This window comes from Rhipicephalus sanguineus, chromosome 3, assembly GCF_013339695.2.
Source record: "Rhipicephalus sanguineus isolate Rsan-2018 chromosome 3, BIME_Rsan_1.4, whole genome shotgun sequence".
NCBI classification, from domain to species: Eukaryota; Metazoa; Arthropoda; class Arachnida; order Ixodida; family Ixodidae; genus Rhipicephalus; species Rhipicephalus sanguineus.
Genome location: NC_051178.1, coordinates 128,077,112 through 128,100,457, shown reverse-complemented (window position 1 = coordinate 128,100,457; position 23,346 = coordinate 128,077,112). Strand labels below are relative to the sequence as shown.

The 23,346-nt window shown below is 46.4% G+C and overlaps 1 protein-coding gene across 1 annotated transcript; it reads left to right on the top strand.

Annotated features, from left to right (window-relative positions):
• Positions 1-21,385: 21,385 nt before the first annotated feature.
• LOC119385832 (uncharacterized) lies at positions 21,386-22,967 on the top strand. Its single transcript, XM_037653207.2, has 2 exons — positions 21,386-21,483; positions 22,537-22,967. The coding sequence occupies exons 1-2, from the start codon at positions 21,386-21,388 to the stop codon at positions 22,964-22,966; spliced, it is 528 nt and encodes a 175-aa protein (XP_037509135.2). The 3' UTR covers position 22,967.
• The last annotated feature ends 379 nt before the right edge of the window (positions 22,968-23,346 follow it).

Below are 23,346 nucleotides of genomic sequence, written 5' to 3'. Positions count from 1 at the left end.
TACCCAGCGCGTAAAAAATGGTCAAAGGTTAAAATAAGCACTAATGAAGAAAAAGAACATTAGCATACCCAGACGTCTATTCAGACGATAACTGCAAAATTATGCGGTTGGACTCACGCATCTCTTAGGCACATTCTCTGGTAGTGTGCGGTTATAGTCGAATAAAATGCAGTCTCCCTAAATGAAACTGCGGCGCGGTGGACGGCCGCGCTGAGCAGCTGAAACCTCCAAGGTTTATTGTGGGCCATCCAGCAAGCCCGTGAGGCGGCGATGAGACAGGGTCTCCGGTCGTCCTCGGGGGTGGCCTAAGCCCAGGTCACGAATTTGCCGGAGTTCCGAGTAAAGTTGTTACCACCATACACTGCGCCACGTTTCAATGTGAATTGTGGTGTTCGAGGTACGGTAACTGCAGATGATAACATAAACGTGTCTCTAAGGGATGCTTTGCATTAGTATAGACCCCACATTCTGACATTCATTGAATGGAAGAACGCTAGCGTGCTGTCATTTCGGTGGACTTCGAAAAACTCGGAGTGATCTGAAGTGGCATGTTGTGGCCACGGCAAAAAGGCACTCACTTGCGGCTACGAATAAGGCGCCAAGGTGACGTAAGTGCTTGCCCTTGTGTCACCATAATGCTCTACCAACAAGCTTATAGACCCGCCTTCTTCGTAGACTCCTAGACATTGATTCTGGAGGCAAGGTAAAGCTACCTATACTCTAGCCTCATTCAACAACTAACACTCCTAACTGAAACGCGCGTGCTTTAATTCGCCTCGCGACTGAGATGCCTCCAAAAACGAATGCGTGATCTGCCACAGTTGCTTCTCGCACACGCTTCCTAATCCATGGTCCCGCTTTGGTCGAGAGTCCTTTCTCTCGCGAACATGCAGGCCACTTCTTCGTTTGCACTGATTATTGAAGACTCGTTTTGCAAATCGAAAAGAGCGCTGTTCGTTGCAACCATGACCCGGCTGTTCTTGCAGGGCGAAGCAGTCTTTTGTCATGCAGCTGGGACGAGGCGTGGCACGGCTAATTACCGCCGCAATTACCGGCAGCTCACTGTGCTATTGCAGATATCGGCACCACCTCTGCATCGAAGCTAGGCCAGACTGAAATATCGGTGACTCAGCGCCTTATCTGTTTGCGAAACGCGAATTGTTTTCCGGAGGGTCGTGTAGTGTAGTTTATGTCCGGACTGTCACTCCCCCATCAATTATAAATTGTTTTTTGCAGTGCGCTTTTTTTCTCGAACACTTTGATAGAAACGCATCTCAGGGCTTTATGTTTACGGCCATTAATTAACATTCGCAGGCATTTTGTGAATGTGTCCTAGTGCGGTAGAGCGGATCCCGTAAATGCGCAACAGCAGCGAGTTTTTCTTTGACGTATTTTGGTGAGGCAGTAGAGCAAGTGCTTTCCTCCAGAATCTTTACCCAGCAGCACCGAAGATCTCTCATTCCTAGACAAGCACACTTTAGCACAAGAAGATCGGAATATGAGTGATTTAAGCTGATGTACCGTGCTGTTTCACGAGGGCAAAATAAGAATGCTATTTTTTGTCGCGTAAGCAGCAAGGCGACACAAAAGTACTATGTGAAGGGTTCAAGGAGGGTTAATATTTCGTGCCACCACTGCCGAGTTTGCATCTTTCTTTTTCCCTTGGGGCGATGGCGAAAAAAACAAGAAAAGATAAATCATGACCCGTGTCGTCTTCATACATCGAGTTGAGGCGAAGATACTTATTTAGTCGCAGTTTAGTCTTTAGCCCACACATTTGGCTCCCCCAGATCATCGCTTTTCGTATCTCGACTGGTGGTCTCCTTACTGTCAAGCTCCAGCTCCTCACTAATTGTGAGGAGCTGTTTTATGGAGTGCATTGAATTCACTCGAGTGGAGAGATTATATCCAAATATGCGCACTAGCTAGTGGTTTACCTTGTGTTATTCACACTCCTTCTAAAGTTGTAAGGTTAAGAGCGATGAGGCAGAATAACATTTACAGTTACATCTTTCGGCTCTAAATAACTGACACTAATCTTGTCTCTTTAGCAAATCCACGCTTTCTACCGTAACGCTGTTTGCAACATGAAAAAAATAAAAGAAGCAAGAGCGACATGAATGAGGAACAAGTAGAAAACAAAACGTTGTGCAGAGGAGTTTCTTATAGGCACACACAAAACGAAATTATTTCGTAGAAATGGAAAACGTGCGAGCTGAGGGCATTATTTTTCAACAGTTCGAGAGTTACTGCACTGTAAGATTTGCATGGGTGTTCGTACAGACAGCTATTACTGGTGTAGAGACCTTAATGTTACCTTGGGCTAGTAATGCCTCGTGTCGTAATGCTCGAGTGATTTGAATCTCTCCGTATCTTATATTTTGGTAGAAAGAAAATACCGTACATATTCCCAGAGCGAATAAGTACTCTTGAAAAAAATAAAACAGCCGAATACTATTCGGGAAGACTACCGTCTTTACAAGTACCACACAGAGAGGACGCGTTTACACAATGCGAGCATTCGCAGCGGGACCCAGGTTGGACGCACGAATGCTTCGGGGTGCTTAGATCTCTTGGAGTGGGTCTACGCCATTTTTTCATCTGCCCCTTTTGCTTCCCAATCAACATTCCCCTATGGGGCTTGCGCAACCCTTCCTTCCACGGCTGACTGGTGGTTTTCTTGCTAGCCTCTTACCTGCTTTCTATCAGTGACAGATAGACCCGTCATTGTCTCATGGTCTGATAAGAGCGAACGGAAGTGAGGCGCGGAAAGGAAAACACGCGTTCCATGACGGCTTCGGACGCTGTCCTGTAACCAAAAAAAAAAAAAAAATACCCCGACTCTACCTTGCTCTTGCAGGAACCCACCCTCTTATCATCGTACACGTCGACGCGAGGACCAGTCACATTGAACGAACTCAGACCCAATCTTTCCAGATAATGCGATTTCTTCGTTTCTTCCTCTCATCGTCCTAGTCATTTACACCGACCTCCCAGCCTGGCTTTGGCCCGGTATACGATGAAGCGGTTGAAGCGATAAAGACCTCGACTTAGCTTCCTGTATTGCCTTATAGGCTTGTGCCTTCCCTTGAGGAGGAACGCATGTTGTGCAACGGCGCAATATGTTTTTCTGCAACATGTGGATATTATGTTCTCTATCTACTTCAGAAGGGAGGACGTTTGGGCGTGTTGGTTGTTCATCGTTCTTCAGAAACCATAGCACACTAAATGAACACGAGACAAGATGAACACGGGACAAGCGCTCTATCTACCCTTTGCCTCGGCTTCCGGAGCGATTGTCGTTCTACATCACGGTTCCGTTTCTCTTCTTCGCTCGGCGGTTCTTTGCCTTTTCTTCCACCTCTCTCGCTCTCTCTCTCTCTCTCTGATATCAACACTTTTGCTACATCCCTGCTCCTTGGTGTTGGCTGTCAGCTCCTACGCGTCACGCACATACTTATGCGGAAGATCTGTTCTTGAGAAATTTCGGCAAGCCTGGAATCACACGAATAGTGCAGCGGAGAGCCAGTCCAACTCGTTCCCATTGCATATCGTGGTCTAGGTTGTCACCATAGCCCGGAGTAAGTCCTAATTTTCTCCCCTTCAGCACACCATTCGCGTTTTATTTGCAATCAGAATTTTGAAACATTGCCGTCGACCATCGCAAGACCCTCATTTACGATGATACCTGATGTATTTCGCGCTTATTATTTTCCAAAATTATCAGTTACCTTCACTGCAATGCGTTCTTATGCTTCACTGCAATAGGAATCTGAGAGTGGTAAAGCCCCATCATAGAAGGCGTATGAAACGCTTGCTGAGTTGTCTTTCATGGTTTGGCTGATGTAAGCGCACGCAGACGAAGACGAATAAGGACAAGACAACAGCAGAACACGGGACAAGCAGAACAGCAGGACAAGCGCTTGTCCAGTAATGATACAAGCGCAACAGGACAAACAACAGAACAGGACAAGTTGTCTTACTCTTGCGGTCGTTTTTGTACTCATTTTGTGGTTTAAAAGACACATCTCACACGAAAAAACTTCAATAGGCATTCAGCAGAGTGTTTTCAGCAGTATCGTTCCGCATCCCGTGTTTACCGTTGTTTATTTCGCACAACTGTACCGCCATAAACTACTGCCATAAACACAGCTACGGGGACTCTAACGGCCGGCCCTACAGCAAACGCATTAGTCTATTACTCTAGATTGTTTTCTCAGCCTTGACACATAACAAAAATAAAAGAAATCGCTTTCACTGTGCCCGTAATTCTGAAATGATGTCGCGGGGATTCTGTGGTAGTGCATGAACGAGTACACAGCAATGATACAAGTATAGCAAAGCACGCTACGTTTTGCAGCCCAGTCCGCTGTTATTGCGCCCAAATACTGCCAAAACAATAGAAGCCCACACGGCCGCTGCTAGCGGTCACTGCCTCTGTTACCGAAGCAACAAGATAAAACGAGCATGGCGGCTTTGTTCAGCCACAGTCGGGCTTAAACTGAGAAGAGAAGCACTCATCCTCGGCCTTCTCGTTTCTATTTTATTTTTATGTTCTTGCTTTGTCGGCGGGCAGCCGGTCGTGACCACGCCAGTGCTGTCGATGTCGATGTGTTGCTGTACTTGGAGAAAGAAGAAATCCGTGCCGTCTGAAGGAATGTAGACAACGCGAGGCAAACGAATATGGCCGCTTTAATATCAAATGAATGGGCAGTGAACATGCAGCGGCCTTGTCCTTCAATGTATAATTTATTCCACTGCGCATTATCTGAATGCGTTTTTGTGTTGCACTGCATTTATCACACGTATAAAGATACATAAAACCTATCGTTACGCTGATAAATTAACATCAGGGCTGGGCAGAGATACTCAGAAAAGTATTCCGGAATACAGATATCGAAATACATGGACTGGAAGCCTAAAATACAGATACTGAGATACATTTGCCTTTAACGTAACGGGATATTTCGGAGATACTTTTGCAATAAGACGAAAAAAGTATTCCGGAATACAGTTACAGCGATACAGATACTGGAATACTTTTTATTTTAAGGATGCTCATACTACGCAGACACTTATTAGTGCAGCATAATGTTGTAATTAAAGTTACAGCGCATCGAAAGGTTTAGTTCATTTATTTATTTATTACAGTACCCTCAGCGCCATTAAGACATTGCAGGGGAGGGGGGTGGACAAAGTACATAATTAGTAATAATCACGTAATTACAAGTATCAATTCCAATAAAAATAAACTATTTCACAGCAACAGTAACAAGGATTGGACACCGAAATCGACATATTTGGTGAACAAACTAAACTATGCTAGAAATAGCACACTTTAAGCAAATCACTCGAATCACTAATGAACACCAGTGAATTGAGAAAAAGCAGACATTTATTTTGAAGATCTGCTTTGCTGAGAACGTTGCTGTGTAGGCTTCTCAAATAGGCTGTCTTCTAACAGCGTCGGTTCAGCCTCAGCACAAGACTCAGGAAAGAAAGAAGTCTGCCTACCGCTGAACGCGAGCACAAATCCATGTTATAATGAATAAATATCGCCTTCATAGCCGGGTTGCCCTGCAGCGTGGCGATATCTCTTCTCGGGTCATCTAGATACCGAAACGCTTCCGCCCTCACTTGGGTTGTTCTGACTGTTCAGAATCCGAAATCTGTCCCATCTTCGGAATCCGAAGCCGTCTGACCCTGTCGGCTTCAATGAAGCTGTCACCACCACCGACGCTACCAGCACCCATTTCAGAAAGCCGCAACAGGCGAAGTCGGCTCCGGCGGTGGGGGAGCTTGCTAGCACAAAGACCGTTTCACGCATGTAATCAATTAGGAACGCACCCTGACATTGGAGAGGTGGCTGAAAGCGCGTCAAAGATAGCCATCTTCTAGTCACTTCCGCCGCGACTACGGGAACTGCTTTGGGAAGTGCCGCCGCTTTGAGAACTGAACGCACGCGAAGCATTGCAAAGCCTGTTCCAAGGCGGTATCCGCGCGGGGGGTCGCGAAGTAATGGCTTGCCACCCGAAAAAAATTAGGCGTGCTGCACTGACCTTCAGAGATAGCGACTTTCGTCGGCAGAGGCCGACAACACTGCCCCCGCGATTCTGCCGTCTGCGGCGTCGCGCGCTTTACCACATGGACCATTCTGTGCTTGAGGGGAAACCATCGCCGCCCTATCTGTCGGCGACCGGCGGCGCGCCTTTGCTTGTCTTGGCACAAAAAAGAAAAAAAAAACGCCATTCCCCCATTGGAAACACGCCTCAACTCATTTCCGATACAAAAAAAACAATGTAACGAGATACCCGTGTCCTGCATAGTATCGCGATACAGGCGATACACCGTAAATGTATTTCACTACTGAGATACAAATACATTTTTCAAATGTATCTCGATACAGAAATACAGATACTCAAAAGTATCTCTGAAATACTATCGCGATACTCTTGTATCGTGATACTGCCCAGCCCTGATTAACATATTGGCAGTTGGAAGAGGCAGGCCGTGGTAGTTGGCGTTGCTGCGCTAACAGCATAAAATAAATTAGATGTAGCACGTGTCTGGCATTTACCTTGGCTCACTTAAGGTTTCAAGCACGTTGCTGTGGTATTTATTAAGAAAACGAGGGATTCGTTTTAGAAGCGTAATGACACCACCCTTCTGTACTCCACTGCCAATGTATGAAGATGAAAACACATTGAAATGCCGTATACATGAAGGCAAGATATGTTTAAACTTCTCAAACGTAGTACCATCCGCATTAGTGGATCTCCCTGGTTAGCGATGACCTCTCTCTGAGCATATATAGTATAGTTCAAAAGTATAATTGCGACTACTATACATTAGAATTGTCGCTGAACAGAATTGCAAGCATGCTATCAAATGTTGCGGTGTACTGCGCTACTGCTTTTGAGGCCAATTTGACGTAGTACGATGCAGGATACAGCCAACGGAGGGTGAGTGATACCCATATTTTTATTGCCGCTCAGTTATTGCACCTATGCCTTAAGGTGTTGTGTTTACTGCAGTTCAAAATTTTCGGACTTCTTGTCCTCCTGTGTCAAATTTGTTTGCCCCATTGTCCTAGCTGTCAGAATTGTCAACGTTGCCGTTGCTGTCGTCGGGCAAGTTGTTATGGCGACTGCTGCGCATTTAGGTCTCATACATAATTGGCATCCTATATTACCTTCCGCCTGTGCAGTGTAGCAAACTGCATGGTTTAACCCCCCTGCCTTTCTTGCTTTTCTCTCTCTGTCTATCTTCATTCTCTCTTTTTAATTCCCGCAATTTATTCGGTGGCTCCCCGAAGAAAGCTCACGTAGCCTTTGAATTTTAAAACACGCGCCGTATTTGAGAAGCTTGTAACTCTAAGATTTATGAATCAATTAATTGATTGAGCAACTAACTAACTAACTAACTAACTAACTAACTAACTAACTAACTAACTAACTAACTAACTAACTAACTAACTAACTAACTAACTAACTAACTAACTAACTAACTGCTCATTAATAAATTATTATATTGATCTTGCAGCCAGTTTGACACTTCAGTTTACGATCTTCAATGCTGAAGTGTACAACAGCAGGTGGCTGCTGTTGTACACTCAAAGATGTTGGAATCAAAGATGTTGATAGATTGGACCGGCGCGGCCCCTCCTATACAGCTAGCTTTGTTTCCTAAGTTTTGCGAATTGGAAACAATAGGCGTATTAAGGGATTCAATACATCGAAAAAAAAAAACACGTTCAATGGCTGTCACCGAGGCCTCATTTTTTTTTCTCTTCTTCTTCTTTCATCGGAGAGACGACGCGGTACGTGGTCGTGTGGGAGTGGCACAGATATATAACCAGGCACTTGCACCAGGCTGCTCCTCTGCAACAGCAGTGCGTGAGGGTGGTGAGGGGTGAGCGGCGTCCCTTACTGGTGGTGACGGGTAGCGCAAACAATACTGCACTGCGATTTCTCACCAGCCGCATCAATCGCATTGAACGCGCCGAGCTCGAAAGCTGCGCTTGTTCCTCACTTTTCCATTGTGTGCAACGAGTAAACAATCGTGGTTGCTGAGCTATATGTTAACCGTCTTCAGGTGGCTACAATAAGATGCAATAGTGCATATGGCTGCAATAAGCCATTTGGCTACAGTAAGCCATCAGTCCTTACGAGTAAAAATTGTCGACGGTATTCTATGGTATGCTCAGGGACAAGCTTTCGAAAAACTAATGGCAGCTCCGCACTAGTGGTGCACACCAGGCCTGAAGGAAGAACCAAGCTGCGTGGCCATGCTTGTTTCTCTTTCTTTCTTTCTTTCTTTCTTTCTTTCTTTCTTTCTTTCTTTCTTTCTTTCTTTCTTTCTTTCTTTCTTTCTTCTTTCTTTCTTTCTTTCTTTCTTTCTTTCTTTCTTTCTTTCTTTCTTTCTTTCTTTCTTTCTTTCTTTCTTTCCTTCTTCCTTTCTTTCTTTCTTTCTTTCTTTCTTTCTCTCTTTCTTTCTCTTTCTTTCTTTCTTTCTTTCTTTCTTTCTTTCTTTCTTTCTTTCTTTCTTTCTTTCTTTCACATGTTTCACGTGCTCCACTTCGCCGAGCAGTGTTTTCGTTTAACGCTCGCACCTGCTGTACTCGGTAGTGGTCCCTGCCCAATTCCTGTGGCGCATAACCACCCGTGGGTTTCTGCGCACATCAAAGTTCTTACAGCCGGCTAAAATAGCTCGGCTGTTAAAGGAAACTTGAAAGAAAATTGTCGCTTGAAGTGTAACGCTAAATGAAGCGGACCATTGGCGGCACACACTTACTCGCCCAAGCAAGAGGTGAAATTAACTGAAACTTCAAAGTAATTTAATGCGTGCCTCGCGAGAGCATACGCTTTAGCCTGTTCTTTCGTTAGCGTTAACTAAAGGGGCTGTATTTTTTTTCGTTTACTTTTATAAGAGTACCGAGCTCCAGGGTACTGTAACTATATATTCCATCGAGTATCGCGAGTGAAGAATATTCAGATAACGTACACCTATTTTAGCTTCCAGGTCTGATGAAATGTTCCAACTTGCGTTTCAGAACATATAAGAACCATAGTGGCTCATCTTTATTGCTACCATATTGAGCCTCATTTCTGATGACTCCTTCATTTTTTTTTCTTGCGCGAATTCTTCCTCGTCCACTGACGAACGCATAGAAGTGCGAAGTCCTCCTGCACACGACGTCGTGTGATGTGTGCTCAAGAGCTGTCATTTCAAATGGAAAATATACAGGTCATTGATTCATTAACTAAACAATAACTAAAGTCAATAGTCGTTTGTTGTTTAGTCAATAACTAAACAACAAACGTAACAGCCGAGCATGTATATACTGTGAGGAACGAGACGGAGACAGCACCCGTTCCTGGGCCAAGTGTTCTATATCCTGCTATCTTCTTCCTCTGTCTCTATCTAGCTGCCCGCATGCCACAGCACCGGTGTCGCTCTTCGTCCTCACACTTGGCCATGACTGCGAGCGCGTGGAGCTGCCGACAATGTTTCTCGTGGGCGGGGTTGACTGCTTCGTGGTGGTCGGCCCCGACCACACTGCAACGTGGATGGGGGATCTGCGAGAAGCGTCTCTGGTGGGCGACGCTGACTTCCTCGCGCTGGTCGGTCTGGATCATGCAGTGACATCATGTGAGCTGTGAAAGATGCATCTGGCGGCCGGCTTTCGCTGTGTCGCGAAGGAAACGGCAGGTGCGGCATACCAGGAGGGGATTTGTCCTCAAAAAGAATCTTGCGTGACTTCGACAAAACTGAGAAGCCTTTTTCTTTGGCCACTCTCTCTGTGTCAGTAATGGAGCGCGTACTGTGTATTCCATCAACGTCCGACGGCTCTGGAGCCGATCCGCGTGGCACATTGGGCACCTTAATTGAAGGATGCAGCGCAGGATGCTTGAGGATAGCTGACGGTACGTCAACCTGCGATGGGATTAGAGACTGGGCAACACTCGAGCGCTTGTTCTGGAGAACCTTCTCACCCAACATCAGCGTGTTCCATCGATCCTCTGCAAGTCTCCAATGATGCGCTGCAAGTCCTCTGCTTTCAGTGCGTCTGGTCTGACCATTTGAGGCTGCTTCTCGTTACTTTCGGGTTCCCTTGCTACATTTTCTTGCTCTCTTAGCCCGAGGTGGCCATTGGCGCAGGCGGCGAATGAACGCGTCTGAAGTCGCGGATGTAGCTCTGACGAGTCTGAGAAGACGTTGCTGCTGGGCATGGAGTCCGAATTGGCAGCCTTCCGAATTGGCAGCGTGTCAAGCACGAGAGGAGCCGGCACGCCCATGTCCTGAAGGAAAGATGATATTGGGGCCCGCGTTACCAAATCCCGTGGACGAAATGTGGTCTCGGCTTCTTGTCGTGATGGTCCTGTGTAGGGCATTGGCGCAGTGCCACAGCACTGCGTGAGTCGAGCGTTTGTACGCGGGGAGGGTGGGAAACGCACTGTCGAGAAGCTGCACTGCACAGTAGCAGCCTCGAGGTGGTACCCCTTCAGAGCTCCATCCTCGGTAGCGGTGAGGTTGGACTGGGTGGTGGCAGTGAGGTCGCACTCAATCCGCCCAAAAGCAGCGATGAGCCTGGTGCTCCACTCCACCCAGGTTTGCTGCCTCACGCCTTCGTATCTGTGCCACGCCGCGGCACCATTTCGAAGGCGGTCGATGGCCACCCGCCATTTCTGTTGGGCCGTCCAGGCCTCGCGAGCTCCGAGGGCGTTGATGGTGGCCACCCAGTTGTCGGCGTCGTTCTAGAAGCCGTGGAACTCTGGTAATCCGCAGAAAGCCGGCGATGGTGGGACGGCAGGCGAAAATCCGGAGTATGCCGACGCCCAGCAGCCCAGTTGGTTTGAGAGCTGCGTAAGAATACGTCGCAACTCTCTGCGGTTCTCGGGTGAGCCGGCCTCAAGGTCTTGTGAGGCGGCTACATCCAACATGGCGCTGATAGCACTCAACGCCGGCAAGATGACCGGAAAAAGCGCAGAGCTCGACGCCGTCATGGCGTTGACCGTGACGCGGAGTCGCGCGACGGTGTGGAAAAGCTCGGCGGCGCTTTCGGGCGATCCGCACGCGGAGATAGTGGTGACGTCGGAGGGGTAGGAGCTTATCAGTGTTCTCACTGAGGCAGTATCATTGTCCGAGGGAGCTTGGGCGGCATCCCTAAGCGGCTCAAGTGACAATGAAGTACTGAGCGAGACGTTCTCGCAACGGGAAGCGTGAGCGTCATTCCCGGACAACGGTAGGCCGTGCGCTGTCTTGGCGGCGCCGGGGTAAGCGTGCCCTTAAGCCACCGAGGAGGCGTGGACGCTGTTCTGGAATGGTTTGATGGGTAGCTGTAGCAGCGGTCGGGCCGTGGTGTCCATAAGCGAGGAAGCGTAGACGGCGTTCCTGATGGAGAGACCCGCGCTGCCGACGTCCCACGATGACAGGTGGTTTCAGCTGCAAGGTTCGGCTTGCGTTGTAGGCTGCGCCATTGTGAGGAACGAGACGGAGACAGCACCCGTTGTTGTTGTTGTTGTTGTTGTCCTCCGTGCAGGGCCCGTTCCTGGGCTAGCTTGTTTGTTTGTTTGTTTTTGCTCGTATGTTGGCTCTTACCCACTACGGGGGATCGGCCATGAAACCGGCGGTTAATTTAATATATCTTTTTTTTTAAAGATTGAGGAATAAATCAATTGCCGCAGGAATAAACGAAATTTTAAGAATGACTAGTCGATATGGAATAAGGAGCAGAATAATACCACGATATGAAAAACAATGAACGAATGAATGAAAGGAATTCTGGAGTACCAAATTTTGTTAGGGAATAAGTTAACAGGGAATTCTTCGTGTCTCACCGAGAAATTCGCATAGGGCTGAGCAGACGTTCCTGTTGCTGAAGCCAAGAGAAGACGCCCCAAGGGAAAGAATATTTTGAGAATTCACATTAATTCTTAAGTTTCTGAATAATATTTCGAAATGCTTTTTTCTATGCCTAATGAATCGACGACAGGTAAGCAAGAAATGATCAATGTTTTCAGATTCCTGACAAAAATAGCACATAGGAGATGTTCTATATCCTGCTATCTTCTTCCTCTGCCTCTATCTAGCTACCCGCGCGCCACAGCACCGGTGTCGCTCTTCGTCCTCACAATACATTCAAGGCGCAATTGATGGTGAAGCGTTCATGCTAAACGACGGTGAGATTGCTCTCGCCAGAGAATGTGTCCTAGGTAAAAAAAAAGCAAAGAAAAAGAAGACAGAGAAAAGTAGCCCCATGCAATCACCTTCGTGCGTCTTACAAGTCAGACAGAAAAATCTATCAAGGAAAAACGGGAAGACCAATATCATTCTCTTCCTTTTTTTTTACCGTCCAATTTCAAAGTTCATATATTACACCAAGTGCTCGTAGTCAGTCGGCACAGCCCCGCAGCAATCCCAAGTAGGCCGCGGCCGCATAATGCTCAGAGAGCCTTCCGTGAGTTGCAACAGTTTGCGCTTGCAGCTCGACAATGTATCATTTCGGATCGCCCCATTGTGCAGTTTCTGTTTTTATCTATTCTGCCACTTTCTACCTTTTAGATACGTCCTACGCCTGAGTGCTGACAGTGCCTTTTTCGCCTCAATGTTTGAGACCGGCAGGGCAGTATCGTCATGGGCGGTACAGACCAATTGCCCACGCCGCCTTTGTTTATATTGCCGTGTTGTGACTTTGTGTCGGCTGTGTTTTGTGTGGGCGTGCGCTTGCCTGATACGGATGCATCGTTGTTGCACACCGAGGCCCCAATAAAAGAAAACTCACAAGGCCCCTCGTGCATTTTGCCCAAGACGACTCGAAGGAAGAAGCCATCATAATTCATCATCATTTTGAAAAGTATCCAAGTACCCACTACGCGACTGTAGGGCAGTGTGCTGACATACGCAGCTGCACACAGTGTTGGTGATGTGCTTTATGATGATGATGATTATAATGGGGATGATGTAATATGGTTGAGCTCTTTGTAATGGGTGGGCAGCTTTAAGCCACCCACTCGTTACGCAATTCACATCATGTGACGCCGGGTGCGCCCGGTTTTACTCTTCTGCCACCCAATATTACATCTGTTATCATGACTCTTCGGCCGACATGACGCCTGTATAGGGTCTTTTTCTTTTTCAAAGAAGCTTCAAGCGCTGGCGTGGCTCTGGGCTCAGAGAGTGCCTGGGCTCCGTTGCAGCTCTAATCCTGTTTTTTTTTTGTTGTTGTTGTTGTTGAGCGAGGTTACGTGACTTTTCATTGTACCACACGCCGCGTTTTTTCAAGACCAGCGTCTCATGAGGCAGGTAATGCTTTCGCCTGAATAAAACAGCCCTTCGAATGTCAGTCAGTTAGCACTACGCTTTATTTTATGCGTTTCTGTCATTCCTGTATGCAAGTGTGGATGCGGCAGCGATTCCTAACCTCAAAGCATCCGCCAAGAAACATCGTATAACTGAAAGTGGCGCGAGAGCTGACCCATATGAGATCAGTACGTCGCGCAGACTTTAATTTACACGTCTACGACGCGGAGGCACTTCCAGACTTTCAGCTTCACTTAGCCTCTGCCTGCCAGACCAAATTATTTAAATAAAAAAAGAACAGCACATTACATTAGGGAGTAATATCACGAAGTGCATTGAAGAGTCCGCGAAAAACAAAATGCGCGTCGTTCTTGCTGAGGAAAAAAAAAGAATAACGTCCACATTTTATTTACTGTACGCCCGCGCATCATTTCTGAGTGACGTTCTTTGTATTAAAGTGTGTTAGGATGAAAAAGATAAAGAAAGCGGGAAGGGAAAATCATGACAGAGTAAACAGCACAACGCAGCCATGACCACTGCTATGGATGATGATGATGATGATGATGCAAACTTTATTGGGGTCCAGAGAAGACGCAGGGGAGACCCCGCGCCACCCGGCTAGTCCCACGTAGGGCAGTCATCCGGCTGCACTGGGACAGCTAACATGAAGAGCAGGAAACATTAAGATGGCATCCGCGGTTATTACGCAGAAAGAGGCAATCAAGGAAGCCAGCGGTGATAGTAAGAAAAAAAAAACCTAAACTAAGGATACAGATACCGAAACAGAAACTGAAACAAATAGCAAGTAGTAATGCGGGACAAGAATGTACGATCTTCGTTGATTTATTTGCCTAGCAGTTCATAAAATTTCATATTTCATTAACATAACGAACGCTATTATCCATGTCACAAACTACAACAGCCATGAAGTTCTATATTTCATGTTTCCCAGCGCAGTACAAGAGCTCGTGTGGCACGACCTTCAACTAATGCTCTATGCTGCCTCATCCATACTGACCCTCAACTACGTAATGACAACGTTTTGGAAGAGTAGCGCTGGGCGGCTGTTTACTGTGGATCTGTTAAGCCCGACTTGCACGATTCGTGGCTACACAGGCGTTTCTGACAAGCTCGGCTGTGTTCTCTGAGAACCGCATTAAGTACTTGCTAGAAGTTGAGAGATTGTTGTTTAATTATATTTCACGAAATATTAGACAACGTTACACGCCTTATTTTTCTTTCTCTTTGTTCTTCACGCGAGAAGTTTCATTGCTCCGTGCCTCTCTTGTGATTACATAGAAAGCGTCAAAACGACAGACGAACGGACTGCGTTTACATTATCCGCCTTAACATAAACAAAAAAAAAAAGCAGTGCCGGATAGAATACGACTATAGAAGCACGAGAAATTACGAGGGACAGACGAGGCACACAGGTTGGCAGGGCGGCCGAAACTGCCCGCAAATTGCTCGCAAGCACACACAGGGATCTCCTCGACCGCACTTTCGATGAAGGAGAAAAAAAGCATTGAACCCTTGGCAAGGTGCCCTCGCTAACTCGCTCGCGGTTCCCTTTGAACGCTTTCATAAGCACTTGCGTATACATGCATCGCAGGAGGGCCGTCGGGGTGCCCGGCGTTGCGAAGGTAATCGGGCTAATGCGAGCGAAGTGGCCGCTGCCGCCGCGAGAAAAGCTGTAGGAGCAGAATGCTGACGACGGCTAGGGGAACACGCGGGCCGGGCCGGCCGCCCAGCTGGTCGATATGTTTTCTTCTAGAGGCGCCCGTATAGTTGTGGGCGTCCGCAGTGATGCGTGTGTACATAAGTGCGTGCGATCGTTTGCGGGCGTGAGTGCGCACGCGCAAGCGCGTGTCTCCGGGTATTTGGTAAATGCACTATGCGCGCGGCTATTCATCGGTGCGGCAAGTGTAATTTTTAAGTGCGAACAGCATTACTTTTGTTTGTAGGACGAAGGACGAATGGGGTGGACAATATCCGTTCCGGTGTGACATCGCAAGAACACGCACGCACGCACGCACGCACGCACGCACGCACACACACACACCACACACACACACACACACACACACACACACACACACACACACGCACACACACACACACACACACACACACACACACACCACAACACACACACACACACACCCACACACACACACACACACACACACACACACACACACACACACGCACACACACAGTTTAATAAGTAAGAACTATTTCTGACACCGTGACCTTGTACTTAGCATTGCAGCAGCCTCACTGAATGATGTCTATGAGCGTCTGCTAATTTGTCGCGCTCTTGCCGCAAGGTCATCGAGAGAAAATAGCACTAGACAGAAGTAATCAATAAAAAAAAGGCCGATCACAAAACTAGTATCAAGCACATTTGTGAATCACTTCTTTCTGAACAAGAAAAGTGGCAGGTTGGCTCGTTTGCTTCAACGCTATATCCTTCTCGAACGCAATAAAATATCTTCCTTTACACTCGCTTGATAATGTGCGAAAAAAACCAGTTAACATCCACTTCTATTTTCGTAAGTGTGCTCCTTTTCGTTTAGCTGATTCCTGTGGGAAGAACCGGGACTAAAATATAAAACTTGCCCATGGTTCAGAGAGCTAAATCACAGGTCGCGTTTGAGAGAAGTAATGAGTGTTCGTTCCTTCTCGTTGCTTGCACTACTCAATAAGATATCCGTTTAGTAAGCCGGGAAGGTCAGCGAATGCTGAAAAAGAAGAAAAGAAAAACGCTCATAATTGCTTTATATTGCTCGTGCTTTAAACACGACAGATTAGGTTTTAAGTTAAGGCTCTTAACTTAGCTGTTGAAGCGTATAAGTTGAAATTGCAGAACTGTACATCACGAAAGTCTACACTGGGGCCCCCTAGCTCTTACTGGGCACATCTCGAAGGCGATATATATATAATAACAGAGTGCTTTCAGCTCTGTCGAATTGCAGAATACGTCCGGAACACAAGAGCATAGCCCCGAATAGTGGAGGCCGCAGGGCCACCGTGGTGCTCGAAAGATATCGTCTTTCTTTTTTTATTATTCAATGGATAAAGTGACTACTTTCATACAGCACATATTCCTTTCTTTTTAATCTTATCGATACAAAAACGTTTGTCGGACCAGAATTTTTGACATGGCTCGACGTGAAAAAGTTGAACGTCTGTCGGACGTACAGTGACCTTTTTTTCAGTCGAACCATATCAAATGAGGCGAATGAGGTAAACGAACCTCGATAGGATATAAATATACTCGAAGAGAAAAGACGGACTTTTAGGCACTCTGCTGATACTTGATGCTTTCTCGGCCATCAACGGATGTCCGGTAGTGCTGAACCGAGTCTGCATAAAGCGCGAGAGGACAAAAAAGAAAACCAAAATAATAACAAAAGGCGCTGAGAGATTGATCTTATTTACTTCAATTTATGCAAGTTTGCCATAACACTCTCCTGCACTTTTTTATCCTACAAGAATGGATTATTAAAGGACTCCTTTCTTTAAAAGCGAATTTCGAATGATTTATAATAAAGAGGTCAACGATCTTGACGTTCGGTTCACTTATATGGCTGTCGAAACCAAGGATATGAGGACTTGAATGAAGGAGTCCTTTTTAATTTTTTTGTTCTGTTTTCAAGTGGAAGCTCCGCGCTTTTCCAAATTTTGTAAGCTTTATCCCATTATTTCGTCATTCCGTTGTTAAGATGTTAGGATTCTCAAAGTATTGTGGTGATGTGTATAACAGCAGTAGTAATTAGAGATACTGAGAGGTCGCGAGAATTAAAAACGTTGAACGATCCCATTAACTCATTTTTTTCTTCAGTACTGCGCTAAGCCGAAGAACATTAAATGATAAATAAAGGACGTAAGTCAACGGGTAGCTGGGCAACGCATTAAACAGAAAGCTTCCTAATCGACTCAACGTAACGGAGATCTTATCCCAATGCTGGCTTGCTGAATTGTTAGTACGGTCATCTTGGAGTTCGTAAAGCACTTTATTTCTCAATTTCCAGTTATTGCAAACGCTGTCTCAGTAGTTGACAACATACAGTAAAAAACAGTAAATTAGGAGAATAGCGTGTTGGATTACTAAAATCAGCTAGACGCCAACACTGCGTAAAAAATATTTGGCTCGGCTTACGTCAGTAGTTGCTCAAGACAGTGCTCTATCTTTACAAGGGGACGCCCATCTAGCAGATGTCTGCAACGGTCGGGTTTGTCCGGCTTCTTTACAATCTTTCATAGCAACCGAGTCTTATTGCTGTATCCTGTTTGACCAATCTGTTTGGACAGTCAACGAAGAGGTACGTCAACAAAACCAGTGAGCTAATGACGATGGCAAGTGCGGGCAGCACAGGAACGGCAGACGTGACTGTCTGCGGCTACGCTATGCGCCTAATGGATACTATGCTGTTGTAACCCACTAGATGGACACGCTGGAGGCGTGGCAAAAGGGGATGCATGATTGTGTGCGTGGTCAATTGGAGATGCTAGGCAGTATAGGTTGTCGGTTAGACAGAAGCTGGAGCTGTTATTTGTCTAGCACATAGATGCAGCTTTCATGTAGTGTATATTTCGGACGTTGACCGGACAAACATTTTTGGTATCAGTGCGTTCTTCTCCAAGACTTGCCGAAATTTATGTAGTCCAGACAGAGTGGGATGAGAATCAAGAGAATGCGGCCGGAAAGTCATTGCCCTGCTCTCATGAGTAACATGGTTCATGTCAGTATGGATTCTTCGCCGATAGATACTGGACTGGTAGGGAGCTCGCCAAAGTTTGGGCCACTCGCTTCGAAAGTTTGGGAAAAGAGGTGCGTTTGAATGGCTTGAATAGAAGAAGAAACCGGTCGCGTTGGAAATCTGAATCACGTGCTTGGCCAATGTTAGAAATAAAACAAGCAGCGGAAACGTATAGAACTAATTTAATGTTTACGCTTAGTACACGGCAGCATGACATAAACAACATCAAGTTTTTCGCATCGGCAATATAAAAAACAAAATATGGCGTTGTGCTACTGAGCGGGTCCGGTCCCATTTAAGTGAGATCGAGATGCGAAAGCGCTCGTGTACATCAATTTGGGTTCACGTTATAGTAGACCGAGGGGGTCGAAATGATTCTGGCCTCCCTCACTATGGTGTGCTTTCTAGTTTGCCAAGTAAAATTTCGGTGTTAACACGATAGCGTTAAAGAGCTCTTTACTCAGAAATTTCGGTGTCGGCGCCGGCGTCGTTGGTTGTGAATGGAAAATCAGCATGGTCCGCGACCTTCGGTTTGAATGAGAATCGAACCCAGGCCTTCTGCGTGGCAAGCCCATGTTCTACCACAGAGCCGCACCATTGCTTGAAACTGCTTCAAAAAAAGAAAAAGAACTTAAGAGAGCTTCGCATTATTGGTGCCAGGCCTGAAGGAACAGCGGAGCAGGGCGGCGTTCCTATTGTTTGTGTTTATTTTTCTCTTTCTTTCTTTCTTTCTTTCTTTCTTTCTTTCTTTCTTTCTTTCTTTCTTTCTTTCTTTCTTTCTTTCTTTTTCTGTCTCTTTTTTTCTTTCTTTGTTTCTATTTCTTCCTCTATCTATTTATTTCTGTCTCTTTCTCGCTCTTTATATCTTTTTTGTCTTCCCGTTCTCTCTCTCTCTTTATATTTTTATTTCTTTCTTTCTCTTTCTGTCTCTCCATTTTCTCTTTCTTTTTATGATATGCTTTACTCTCTCCCATAATTTTTCCGTCCTACTCACGTCCCATCTCTCCTTATCACCCTCACTCCCTTTCCGACCCCGTTGCTCTACTATACTATACTATCCCTATTGCAAAAACCAGCGCCGTTCCAGTACCCCCAGTGTGATACCAGTACGTTTTCTGGCACTGGATCGCACTGGGAACACTGCTATACGCTCGAATTCACTGGGACTCCGGTGAAAGCACTGGGAAAGAGCTGGGTCGCACTGGTAGAGCCACTGGCTTTGCCGCTGTGACGCTGGCGCTCACTGGGAAGCGCTGGAGACGCTGGATTTTCACTGGTGTGCGCTGGCACCTACTGGAGCCTGCACTGTTTCTGCCAGTGCCGCGCGCTGCTTTCAGATCGTGCGCGGAGGAATGCTTTGGTATCGTTGAATATCGAATGTTTGATTCGATGGTACCGATAGATGCTATCCTAACGGGTCCCAAACATGTGTCACAAATCTAGCTTGGCAGAGAAGACGATCAGATATGCGCGCTATTTTCATGACATACGTGATACGATAAATCACGGTCAATGTTTCCCTGTCGAATGTGGAGAAAAATATGTTAATAACCAAAAGCAGCCAACACTGATCATTTTGCTTTCTGGTACACTTTTTTTTTATTCATGCAGTGTCAATAACGTCGTTAATTTTTGCGGAGCACGTAGCCGCAATGAATACACCTTTTGTGCATGCCGCGCATATATACCAGTTTTGCATCCGTGATGTGTTGCGGTAACGACTTCATATTGTAATGTTTATAAGTCTGGACTCTGGAGGCGTCGGTCTGAACATACAGAGCAAATCGTTACATCGCCGTGCAGTTGGCAAGAAGTAAATGAGCTCTGGCTTCGCGACCCCTCCCAACGGAGGCCAGAAAAACAGCCGTCGTTCGATATCGCCACACCGGAAACGCATCTCGGGCAATTCTTGCACTTACACTTACTTCAGCTATACCTTAGGCAACAGTTAAAAAGGTTCCGAGGCCAAAATGCAGAAACTTCAACCATCACAACTCATATGCGCCGAGATCGGTCCTACCCAATGCGACTCCCAGCGAGCGTTAGGCCTAGCGTACCGGCCGAGTCCGTCTACATGCCACCGGCGCTTCTTGGTTTAAGCACACGCAATTCCAACGTATGAAAATTACTGTAAAGTATAGTCTGGACATCCGTTAACCTAAATTAACCATTTTCTCTTGTGTACGGTGTCCGCACAAGGAGCGATGACCATCGATGCGACGCGCTTTCAGCAACGAACGCAGGCTCATCGAAAGCAGCCGGTCACACTCGCCGGTACTTCTCTGACTCATACGTCAGAACACATACCTGTCAACTGGTACGCGTTAATGAACTAACACACCGGCATCATTTTTCAACGAATTGTATTTGTTTTTGCTGAGCGGTTTTATAGTTGTAGGTATCGATAGAACTGGAAATCAGAATACAGGCACGCCCGCCCCGCAGTAATATCGTCGCTCGCGCGAGTAAACTAGTCAGTATGAATTCGTGTAGGCGCGTGTTTATCGAACGAGTCATCATAAACCTTCTGTACATGTTGATCATTAGCAAGGGCGAGAAACGGCTATTAAAAATCGGCAGTAACAGCCGTGAAACTGTACCCTGCTCCTCGATCCATTTGATATTTTTCGGAGTTAAGACGAGAATTCCTAAAGAAAATTAGCGCTCTTCCCATTTTGGGCATCTCATTCGTTGCCGGCAACCCTTTGTTTGTGTGTATAAAGAAGCAAGCTTGATTTGGAAAGGAAGATCATGTTTTGCTTGAATACGCGACATCAAAATATGAAACGACACGCTCTCTTACTGTATTGACTAGCCCTTTCACAGCATTGTAGACATGCTTCAGGTATTGCACTGCTCTCGTGTACATATTCAGGCATTTCACAGAATATTTGCCTGCTTTATCTGGAGTTCATCATGGGGAAGCCATGAGAAGGGACAACCTTTTTCTTCCGCTTGAGAAGGGTGGGCTTAGTCTTGTGCATTTGTTTGTGCGACAACTGGTGATGCGATTTTTTTACCTTAAGGATGTCTGCCACCCGTTTCTTCTGGCAGTTATACGGAACCGCCTTTCTCACCATCTCCCTTTTCTTTTTGTCACAACAAGAGTGCCGGAAGAATCGCAATTATGGGGTTTCTTGAAAGAGATTGTCGACACTGTCCAGTTTTTGAAAGCCAGATTCACGCTAGAGTACTTGTACAACGTGGACAGAAAGACGCTAACCGCCGCACTTGTAAACACCCTTTTCCCCGAACCTGTTTACCGACAGCAATATTTATCTAAATCTGGTCATGATGTATTCTGCCGTGTACGTAAAATGTGTATATCGCCAGCTGTGAAAACGTTTTTCTTTAAGATGTACACATCCACTTTACCCGTAAAGACATGGCTTCATGAAAAAGGGATATACGTGCCCTGGTCTGTAGAGAGAGAGAGAGAGAGAGAGAAATGTAATGCGGAAAGGCAGGGAGGTTAACCAGAAAACATATCTGGTTTGCTACCCTGCACTGGGGAAGGGGTAAGGGGAGACAGAAAAGTTAGAAAGAGAGGGATGGGATAGGGAGGGAGGGAAGCACAAACACACACACACACAGGAGTGTCACAATCGTTCAACGAGGCGGGTCGCTCGCAGAAACTTCATCAGCGCCTTCGTTGCTTTCTGGCGTGAAGCTCGATCGTTCCGACATTCCAAGATTGACTGCTCAGAGAGCGGCTGGTCGTCGAGGCGAGCAAACACTGCTGCGAGGGACTGTCTCTCAGAGCTGTATTGAGGGCACTGACATAAAATGTGTTCAATGGTTTCGTCATTGCTACAATATTCACATGCAGCGCTGTCTCTCATTCCGATGCGGCACGCAAAGGCGTTCGTAAAAAGACACCCCAAGCCACATGCGGCAGAGAAGGGTCGTCTCGGATCGGGGCAGGCCAGATGGAATACTGAGTCGTAGGCATGGATCCAGGCGGTGAAGACGGGTGTGGAGAAAGCCGGGCGTGTTCCACATAGACCTTGCGACATCATGCGCAAGCATATTAATCTTTGCTGCTGCGTCGCTTCTTGACAGTGGGATAGGTTCTATCACGCCATTTTCGTGAGAATTCTTAGCTGCATCGTCGGCATGCTCGTTACCGATGATGCCGCAGTGGCCTGGCAACCACTGAAAAGTTACAGCATGTCCTTCTTCTATTAGTTGATGGTACAGTTGTATTTCCAGCACCAATTGGTCTTGAGCCCCACGACGTAGAGCAGTTCGAAGACATTGCAGAGCTGGTTTCGAATCAGTAAAAATGCCCCATTTTTGTGGTGCTTCTCGATCAATCCTGCGGAGTGCGCTGCGGAGTGCCGCGAGCTCCACGGCTGTCGATGTTGTCTTGTGTGACGTTCGAAACTGTATGTTTTCGGCTCTTGCTGGGAAGATCACAGCTCACCGAGAGTGCCTTCCGACAGCCTACACGCCTCCGGAACGGATTCTGGTCTGTAAATTGCAGGCTATGCAACGAGCCTGAAACAATCGAGCATTGTTTTATTCATTGCCATGATGCATTTCATTTCTGGGACATTCTTAAGAGAACCCTCAGAAAAGAATTTCCAATTACATCGCATGGTGTTAGGTTCCTCCCGTTCAAAAAGAGCACCAACAATAGTGCACCATACAATTTAATCATGCTGTTAGGTCTATTTTCGCTATGGAGAAGCCGCATGATTGACAGACATGCTGAGCCACCTCGCTCGACAAGGTCTGTCTTTCGCGAAGAAGGAGCAAACGTGCGTAGTGTTGCTGAGACTTTTGATCCGGTTCCGGAGTGGCTTGGACTTCTGGACGCTTGTGTCTGTTTACCGGACTTTTCAAGATTCCTTGGACTATGTGAAATTGTGTGTTCTGTGCATATGTGCATGTGAGTGTAATTCTAAAGCGATGAATTATGTTGTAATAGATGGCGAGATTTTATGGCATTATTCCCATGCATTAAAGAGAAAAAAAAAATTCAGCGTGGCGTAGTGGTAGAGTACTTGCTTAGAGAATGAGAGGTGGCGAGTTCGAATCCTCGTGGCGGAGTTTTTTTTTTTTTTTTTCATACGCCTTTTTTTTTCTTTTTTTATTGCATTAATGCTTTCTATATGACTTTCTTTACTAATATATTCATGTAGGGCACGTAGGCACCACCGTTTTAACGCTGTAGAGCCGTTTTGCGCTTGAGTACCCAGCGCCTCCCAGTAAAACGCCGCTCCAGCGGCCCAGTATCCAGCGCGACGCTGGGCCCATGATCAGGCATGGCACT